This window comes from Gadus macrocephalus, chromosome 3 (genome assembly GCF_031168955.1).
Source record: "Gadus macrocephalus chromosome 3, ASM3116895v1".
In the NCBI taxonomy this organism is placed as follows: Eukaryota; Metazoa; Chordata; class Actinopteri; order Gadiformes; family Gadidae; genus Gadus; species Gadus macrocephalus.
Window position 1 is genome coordinate 15,436,544 of NC_082384.1, and position 10,000 is coordinate 15,446,543.

Genomic DNA, 10,000 nt, shown 5'->3' on the forward strand with positions numbered 1-10,000 from the left:
GAACTGCTGTCATCGCCGCAGGGTCACGTCAAGTTCAGGCGTGTGCTGAAAGCATGGGTGGTCTCCCACCCCGACCTGGTTTATTGGCAGGGTCAGTCTGTCCGCCTCTCCGTTCTCTACGTCTGTCTCTCTCTGTCTCCCTTTGAAACGCTTTTTTTCTCTCATAGTCGGACTTATATGCAGTTGCATTACTCTCATCCACCACTAGGTGGCTGTCACGGTGCATTATCTAAACTGAACAGATTTTCTTACGGTGACACAAATCTCGTGCTCATGAACCGTTCCTGTGTGTGTGTGTGTATATATATATATATACACACTATGTAGGATTGATCGTTTTGATCCCTCTATTTCAGGCTTGGATTCACTTTGCGCTCCATTCCTCTACCTGAACTTCAACAATGAGGGTAAATGTTTAGACAGAAAAGAAAATACACTGAAATACTATTGCAAAGTTGATCATGCCTATCTGACCCATCATCCCCTCTCCTCCATCATCCTGACTCTATAGCCCTGGCCTATGCCTGCATGTCGGCCTTCATCCCCAAGTACCTCTACAACTTTTTCCTGAAGGACAACTCTCACGTCATCCAAGGTGAGAGAACAGTGAAGCTGTAAAGTGATTATTAATTAATTATTTTCTATATCATCAGTTAACAATATCAATTATATTCTGTCGAAGCAATACAGCATATGACTCGCAACGTATGCTGTGGAAGGGAGGGGTCTCGGGGTGTGTGTTTGTGTGAGTGTGAGTGTGTGTGGGGGGGGGGGCATTGATGGATTGAGGACACATGCCATTGGTTCTGAAGTACGCCACAAACATCATCATCATCATCATTAATAAACTCTGTGAGTGTGTGTGTGTGTGTGTGTGTGTGTGTTTGTGTGTGTGTGCGTGTGCGGGGCGTTTGAATTTTCAACAACAGACAGTTTTACACAAGCTAATCAATGGCAGCATCCATTTTTTATGAAGTTCACAACAAGGATTGATGTGTTTCATTATAAGACCAGCGACCCTTGATGGGTAAAAAAAAAAAAAAAAGAATACAGTTGGTTTACCCTCACATTTAAACAAACCGAGAAGTCATTAACATCTAGGCAACACAACACAAAGACCCCCCCCCCCCCCCTGCCAGCCAGCCAGCGCAACAGGCCGTTAATTACATCTCGGCATTGCGTTGTTCCTGAGTGATGCCGGGCTCATTTTCAATCTCTCCTCATTGAGCGATCTGCTCCACAAGGGGACGTAGAGACGCCCGTGGATATGTATGACGCCACAGAAGACTGCACAGAAGCACCCTGAGCACCACATTCCACTTGACTGATGAGTGAGACGGGCCATCGCTGGGACTGGGGGTCAATCAGCGCTCCTGAGGCGGAGCAGAGCAGGGTTATTGTGCTGGTCACAGTACACTAACGTCATGCTATTTTAGCTCTTTCATACCCTGAGATGGCGGTCGATAAGAGAGACTCTTGTTTTGACCATTTTAGTGTCTAATGTTCCATATATATGCATACACTACCGTTCAAACGTTTGGGGTCACCCAGACCATTTCATGTTTTCCATGAAAACTCACTCTTTTATTTAACAGTTTTCAGCTGAGCTTACATAATTGCACAAGGGTTTTCAAATCATCATTTAAACAGGATTAGCTAAATAATGTACTATTAGACCACAGGAGTGATGTTTGCCGGAAATGGGCATCTGTACAGCTAGAAATCAGCAGATTCCAGCTAGAATAGTCATTTACCACATTAACAATATCTGGACTGTAGTTCTGATTAATTTTATGTTATCTACATTGAAAGAAAAAAGTGCTTTTCTTTAAATAATAAGGATATTTCTGAGCGACCCCAAACTTTTGAACGGTTGTGAATATATATATATATATATAAATAATTTAATTGTATTCTGATGGAAGATCTATTGACAATAGATGATAACAACAGGGGGCGGCAGGACCTCGGGGGTTAGAGCAGTGCAGCTGGCCACCAGAAGGTTCCTGGTAGCGTCCCTGGCTCCTGGGACTCTGTGTCCCTGAGCAAGACACATTAAAAGCTCAGGACGAGTTAGCTCTTCCCTTGCATGCTTGACACTATTGTCGGTGAATGAATTTGAGCAACTTATTTTAAAATACTTTAATGCATTCCATTAACTAACTGAGTAAACCATAGAAAACAATTCACTACGGGTTTTTAATCTATAATGAGATAGTTATATAGTGGATCAATCTCTAAACATATCATGTGTCCTTGTCTCCTCTCCTGACCTGTCTGCACAATATTGCTCCCTTGTCATATATATATATATATATATATATATATATATATATATATATATGTGTGTATATTGTACGGTTCAACCCTTAAAAAACTCAAATCCCCATGCAAGGTGAAATGTACAAAATAAAGATAAATATATAAGTATAAAAAGGGATATAATATTTATACAACTAAAAGTAATTGCCATCGGCTTGGGTCCTTTCTGCAAGAAACTTTTATTGAGACCTTTCATTTCACTTTTCATCTCCACTTCATACCAGATTTGCCACTAAACGTGGCATCTCTTACACACTCTGACTCACTCACTCTCTCTCTCTCTTTCTGTCACTATGTCTCTCTCTCTCTCTCTCCCGCGTGTGTGTTATTTCCAGAGTATCTGACAGTCTTCTCCCAAATGATCGCATTCCACGACCCGGAGCTGAGCAACCACCTCAACCAAATTGGCTTCATCCCAGACGTAAGTAAGCCGAGCGGTTGCTCTCCTGAATAACTCAGCGGAGAGGAGGACGCTGGATAACAACAAATCTGTCCTCCTACACGCTTTTTAAAAAATGTGTTCAAAAGAGGCGAGAAATGGCAACGCATTAGTCCGGATGCCTGGGCTCCGTGCCAGCCACAGCCCCACCGATGCTGTTTTTTCGTGTTTTAACATTGCTTGATCCATTCATTCAGTCGCTTATCCAAAGGCTAAAATAAGGGTCACTTAGGTGCAGGTGAACGAGGTAGACATCTGGCTCATGGATGCCTAAAGGGAAGACTGTGGACATCTGGGATGGAAAGTCCATCCGACACCTTTGTACTGTACTGACCCCCCTTGACCCTTTTATACGGCTTTCTCTGTACACCACAAACACTGAGCACCCTGTGTGTCCGTAGCGGACCAGGGCCTTCTCTTGTGTCTTAATTTGCATTTCTCCTGGTTTGTTCTGATTTCATCATGTCCCGCCGTGTTTCCCTTCCTCTTCCATACTGTGTTCTGCATGTTTTGATCGCAGTCATATCCATATCCACGTCTCTACGGGGATACGGGGGATCTCTCTGTGTAGGCCGTGGACATGTCGATGCCCTAGCCACTACGCTACGCTCTTCCCCTTTTTGTGTTCTAAAGATGTCCGGCAAAAGCCACTGAGTGCGACTCTCTGAATCCCAGTTATGGCTTGATTTGCATCCGTCCTTGCTTGAGTGGATTTCATCATGTCCCTGTCTCTCATGAATTTTTCAATGTGTTATTCACTATTGAATTCAAGTCGTTTAGCAAATGCTTTAATCCGAAGGGACTTACAGTGAATTCCTTTTAGTGACATATCGTTGACGGGCAGATAGGGCTCAGGAGTTCTTGGTTCTGGGATGCCTACGGTTAGACTGTGTGGACACTGGGGGATTCAAACTCCGAACATTTGGGTCAAAAAACCCTAACCATTTGAGTGTCCAGCCCCCCGTCTCAAGACTTCCTACTGGGTTTGTTTGGGTTTCGCCAGAGCCTAATGGGTTTGGGGTTGCAGCCCAAGCGCCATCAGATCTCATCTATTATGAGAGTGGGAGTCCTGCAGAACTGTGGTAAAGGGGTTATGAATGCACAACTCCTCCTGTCTCACCCTCATGTCTGGCTTCCCTGGTGATGATTTATAGCATGTAATGGCTGCCAGGAGCCCTTCTAATAGCTGTCCTCCAGCTGTCTGTCTGTCTGTCTCTCACTCTCCGTCTCTCTGTCCCTCCCTTGCTCTGTCTATCTGTCTCTCTATCTTTTTCTCTCTCTCTGTCACTATGTGACTCACAATCATACTCTGTCTGTCTGTCCGTCCGTCCGTCCGTCTGTCGCCCACAGAGCAAGGTTAAAGAGCCCCCTCCGTCTAGGTTTCCTTCGGATAAATGTTGGAAAGTGGGGGTGTGTCTTTACACAAGGATGACCTTCAAGAAAGTCCCAGGGAACATACTTATGGAATTTGTGGAGACGTTTATTTTGAGCAGTGCGCGCGTCATTGTGCTTTAAGTGATTGTTGAAAGGCAAGCAAAATCAGACACGTTTTTTTGAACGATATCGTTTGCCTGAACAAAGAGCTGCAGGGGTTATTTTTGTTGGATTTCTTATTGTGATATTTTTTATACCAACACCAGCGTCCTCTCAAATGTGAGTGTCTTATCTCGACAGCGTTTGATCCGGTGTTGGCTTGACTTCTAATGGGGTCGGTATACCTTGTGTTTTCTTTTATGTCGCGCTTTGTTGAAACAAGCCGCTTGATCTTGATCCACATATTTCACTCGGCAATGTGTGAATATTTGCTTTAAGGAATCAAGAGCCTTGTAGTGTGCCGTCTGACTCTCAAGAGGCAGGGAAGTCTGGATGACTCCCAACAAGTTTTAACCCACAACTCTCTGCAGGTAGATTTACCCGGTCTACCCGTGTGCATCCTTGAGCCCGGTGCCTGACTCCTACTGTCTCCTTGATGCCATATATCTGAATTCAAGTCACCTGGGATAAAAGCGTCTGCTAGCAATTAAGATCTGGCTTTCCTTGCATGCATTGGATAGAATTTCCTTAATTAATCCCAATGGCAAATTAGGGGCGCTTGTTTTTGCCAAAGAGGATGATGATAATAATTAATGTTTTCATTTGTGAGGTCTCTCAAAGAAAATCACATCCTATTGCCCTTTTGTTATGATATATATATTTTTTGGGTTTCTTCAATCTCTTGGTGGTGAGCCCACCAACGATGGGAACCGACATCAGCAATAAGCATGAACACACACACTGCCATGTATCCAGGGCTTAATTCAAGTCAGTTTTCTATTGGGGCCACATTCTCCCATCCGGCTCCCATGCAGCTGCCAATTACACCTGGATTAATTCAATCTGTCTGGCCTGTGCTGCCGCTCGCCTGGCTGTTGAGAGTGGAGCCGCAAACGCACACTGGCTTCCATTACTCATTACGAGCGTGAGGCCATCTGAACACTCCCTGGTGGGCAGCCGAGGAGGAGAGCTGGCTTACCAATTAGCTCTCTGAATTAAACTCTGATATCTCGTGCGCACCTTGCTCTCTCTCGCTCCCACTCCTATGCTTTCATACGCTCACTCGCTCTCTCTGTCTCCGTCTCTGTCTCTCGCGCTCTCCGCTCTTTCTCTGACTGGCTCTCTCCGTCTCTCGCCCTCCTCTGCCTCTCTCTCTCGGTCCCTTCTCTCTATGTATGCGTGTGTGTGTGTGCCTCTCTCCTCTCTGTAGCTCTCTGGGTTTCTCTCCCCTCCTTTTCTCTCTCTTTCTCCCTCCATGTGGGAGATTCGGAGGCTTGAAGACAGAAAGAATAGACCTAGACTAACTAGACCTAGAATAAATAACTAACAGCCACTGACAGCTCCAACTAGGAGGACATGAGAGGGGGAGAGAGAGTGAAAGAGAGAGAGAGAGTTATAATAGTTCTGAGCTAAAGACACATTTGTTTGCTGATTGTTCAGTTCCTTCTTCAGACAACAAATGCAATTGAAATTAACTTTATTTAATTAGTTTTACTTTATCTCATTTCCCCACACATATTAGGTGGCTCACCAAAGTTAATTTTTCCTTTTGTTTTTCATAATTTAACCTTGTTATCGAACGACCTCAATTTCCTGTAGGAACAAATGTGTCATTGTGTTGTTTTTGTTTGTGCCAGAGTCGCAATAGGCAGTACTTTCGACTGAGCATTTGCCATTTATCAGACTCTTATCCAAAACAACAGCACTCATGTACGAGTCATTAAGGAGCAAGTAGGGGTTAGGGCATCTTGCTCATACAGGAATACTTTGGAAGTTGAAGTTGAACAGCCTAGCCGAAACCCATTTAGCTAACGCTAAGAAACGTAATTCATAATTTCTGTCGACCTGCTCATTGCACAAACCTATGATTGTAATTATTTGCATAAATCGTGAAGTGTTCATGTTCCTAGAAGCATATATATGGTATGTATAACACAAGGGGGTAAATTCCCATAAAGTAAACACGAAAAATAATTCTTTCAGAATGCGTTAACGCCATATCTCCGTCTCCTTTGTCTTCACAGCTCTACGCCATCCCCTGGTTCCTCACCATGTTTACGCGTGAGTATCCATCCTCTCTTTCTGTCGTAGTTGCACCCAGTGCAGCGGGTTGAATGTAGAGCATGCTGCTACTCAGTCAGCTGTTTCGGCGAGATCATTAGCAAGCAGATACAATGCAGTTCTGTGTGAGAACACTGGTGGTGTTCTCTAGCACTGAGAGAACACCACCTTATACTTTAGCATTGAAGATTCATAGCTTTAACCTGCAGCTGAAACATAAACAATATTCACAGGTGATGCTGTAAATAAATGGTTAGGGGGTGTGAATGCATTCTGAATGAGACACACTGTCAGGTTTACACACACACACACACACACACACACACACACACACACACACACACACACACACACACACACACACACACACACACACACACACACACACACACACACACACACACACACACACACACACACACACACACACACACACACACCTACCTTCCCAGGCTATGACCAGGCAGTGCAAGCGATTGTCCCTCGCTCGTCAGCTTGACGAGGGCAGCGGAGCACAAGCTTTGTTTACAACCCGCCCCTCGTCATGGAGCTCCAGCCTGTGCGCCGCACTCGCTAATCTATGCTATCACCGCTCCACCCAACCCCCCCCCCCCCTCCCCAGCACCACTCAGCGTGGGGAGCTACACTCGTTTATTTACCTCTGACACAGGTCGGCTGTCAGAGGAGTGGAAAGGGACAAAAAATGTCAAGCCCTGAGCTCATCGCAGGCTCAGGAAGGGCTGTCCGTCCGTCTGTCCCGTCCGTCAGAGACCGACGTACCCCGTCCCTACATCCTCCTCTGCGTGACGCACCCTACGGCGCCACATTGATATTTCATGCCCCACGTCAGTCCGTCTGGTGATATCAGTAATAAACCAGATGAAAGCCATTCACCACATGGAGTGGAAAATATAGATGGAATAAAAACTTATTTTTTGCTTTGCGAGGCTCCGCGGCGGCTGCCCCTGAATGCTGAGCGGACGTATTTCCCGGGTGCTGGGGCTCCTTTAGATGCGCTCTCAGTATTCCTATCAATATTCAAGGCCCTCGCAACCAAACCAAAGGGCTTGTTTGTCCCTCGCCTCAGGTGTCAAATTGGCCAATTCCACCTGTCAGATACGCACATAGTCATTGATAAATATATATATATGTACTCATACCTCTCAGACACGCACTGAGACAAATGTACTCGTATCTCTCAGACAAGCATGTTGTGACACAAACACTCATCCAATATGTGCACCTACACAAACAAACGCACAAATTCACACGCTATGATTCACACGAATACACACACACACACACACACACTCACACATTCCCTCACTCTCTCAAAATATAAAAAACACTTGCACACAGGCATACACACACACGACAAGGGCAGGAGAGCACTGACTCTCTGCCGTTCCCTTGGAGAAAAGAGTAAAGGCAGAGAGTGAGGCAGAGAGTGGAGGCAGAGAGTGAGGTAGTGAGTGGAGGCAGAGAGTGAGGCAGTGAGTGGAGGCAGAGAGTGGAGGTAGAGAGTGATGTAGGGAGTGAGGTAGTGAGTGGAGGTAGAGAGTGAGGTAGGGAGTGAGGCAGAGAGTGGAGGTAGAGAGTGGAGGTAGAGAGTGAGGTAGTGAGTGGAGGCAGTGAGTGGAGGCAGTGAGTGGAGGTAGAGAGTGAGGCAGGGAGTGGAGGCAGAGAGTGAGGTAGGGAGTGGAGGCAGAGAGTGATGTAGGGAGTGAGGTAGGGAGTGGAAGCAGAGAGTGAGGTAGTGAGTGGAGGCAGAGAGTGAGGTAGTGAGTGGAGGCAGAGAGTGATGTAGGGAGTAGAGGCAGAGAGTGAGGCAGTGAGTGGAGGCAGAGAGTGATGTAGGGAGTGAGGTAGGGAGTGGAAGCAGAGAGTGAGGTAGTGAGTGGAGAGTGAGGTAGTGAGTGGAGGCAGAGAGTGATGTAGGGAGTGAGGTAGGGAGTGGAAGCAGAGAGTGAGGTAGGGAGTGGAGGCAGAGATTTAGAGAGAGGAGGAATAGAGCAGAGGTAGTAAGTTGAGACAGAAAGTGGAGGTAGAGAGTGAAGAAGAGAGGGAAGTAGTGAGTGCAGGAAGAGAGTGAGGTAGTAAGTGGAGGCAGAGAGTGAAGTAGAGCGAGAGGGGGGTAGAGAGTGGAGGCAGAGAGTGAGGTATGACCCCGTGCCCTCTGTCCTCCAGAGGCTGCTGCCCCCATGCCTACTAATGGGCTCAATCCAGCTGGGGCCCTGGCAGGTCATCTCACTCACACCGACACACTCACAACCTCGCGCACACACACACAAACACACAGGTCTGCCCCATAGACTGCTAATGCGTTAAGGACCAACCTTCCCGACCACACACACACACACGCACGCACGCACGCACGCACGCACGCACGCACGCACGCACGCACGCACGCACGCGCGCGTCTCCCTTATCACTCTACCTCAGCCCTGTATTTATTCCCTGGCATCCTCTGCAACAAAGCTGCCAGTTTAGACCCTTTATATTTAGACAGATAGAAAAGTGCCTCAGAATAAGTGGTCCACACGAGAGAAACATCTGTTTTGTTTGAAATTACCAATACACGGTTCGACCCCCCCCCACTCCCAATGCCGCTCTGCTAATCTTGTATCCTTTTGGTGGGGGAGTTGTTGCTTTTTTCTGGAAAAATAACACATTTCCATAAAGTATTTTCTTTTCCAACCGAGTCATACTTTTTGAAAATATCCCTCCAGGCTCTTCTTGCCAAACCCCAGCTTTCTTCAATGAGCCTCAACATTTAACATTCAAAGTATAAACACACACACACACACACACACACACACACACACACACACACACACACACACACACACACACACACACACACACACACACACACACACACACACACACACACACACACACACACACACACACACGCGCGCTCCAATGACCACACACAAATAAATCTGCTTGTCGACGTCTCAAGCCGGATTCGTCATGTTTCCCCCTCTCTCCGGGGGTGTGTGTGAAGGAAAGAGTGTGTGTGTGTGTGTTCAGTCACACTAGCTGATTTCCCTCTGTAGTATTATTTATTTATGCACCCCCCCCCCCCCCCTTCCCTTCCTCCAGACGTGTTCCCTTTGCACAAGATCTTCCACCTGTGGGACACGCTGCTCCTGGGGAACTCGTCCTTCCCCTTCTGTATCGGGGTGGCCATCCTGCAGCAGCTCCGGGATCGCCTGCTGGCCAACGGCTTCAACGAGTGCATCCTGCTCTTCTCAGACCTGCCGGGTGAGGAGGTCGCAACTCACAATAACAGCAACTCAATACATTCAGACGGCGTTTTTCAAGGAGGCCAAAGTGCTTTCCATGGCCTGCGCTTGTGTGTGTGTGTGTGTGTGTGTGTGTGTGTGTGTGTGTGTGTGTGTGTGTGTGTGTGTGTGTGTGTGTGTGTGTGTGTGTGTGTGTGTGCGTGGTAAGTGGTTTTGTGATATTTAAGTGGTTTTAGTCGCATAAAGATTCCTTGAATTTCCGTACTTTACGTCATTCATTATCTGGCAAGTGTTTCTATATTCGCATACAGTTATTTATTAAATGCAAATACCTGGTCGACTGCAGACATTGGGGTACGAAACACAGTACCTTTTCAGGTACAGTGTCAGATCC

General features: G+C 46.6%; 1 protein-coding gene and 1 long non-coding RNA gene across 2 annotated transcripts in view; both read left to right on the top strand.

Moving 5' to 3' along the window:
- The window catches only part of tbck (TBC1 domain containing kinase), a 40,777-nt gene that overhangs the window by 7,536 nt on the left and 23,241 nt on the right, over positions 1 to 10,000 (top strand). The window contains exons 17-22 of the mRNA XM_060047580.1: positions 1 to 91; positions 357 to 407; positions 512 to 595; positions 2,658 to 2,743; positions 6,319 to 6,355; positions 9,464 to 9,625. The exon at positions 1 to 91 is cut by the window's left edge and continues 36 nt beyond it. Of these exons, the coding sequence (XP_059903563.1) occupies positions 1 to 91; positions 357 to 407; positions 512 to 595; positions 2,658 to 2,743; positions 6,319 to 6,355; positions 9,464 to 9,625 (511 nt within the window). The remainder of the gene's footprint in view (positions 92 to 356; positions 408 to 511; positions 596 to 2,657; positions 2,744 to 6,318; positions 6,356 to 9,463; positions 9,626 to 10,000) is intronic.
- LOC132454305 (uncharacterized) lies at positions 7,949 to 9,273 on the top strand. The gene is made up of 2 exons (XR_009524911.1): positions 7,949 to 8,245; positions 8,302 to 9,273. It is a non-coding gene; the product is annotated as an uncharacterized LOC132454305 (long non-coding RNA).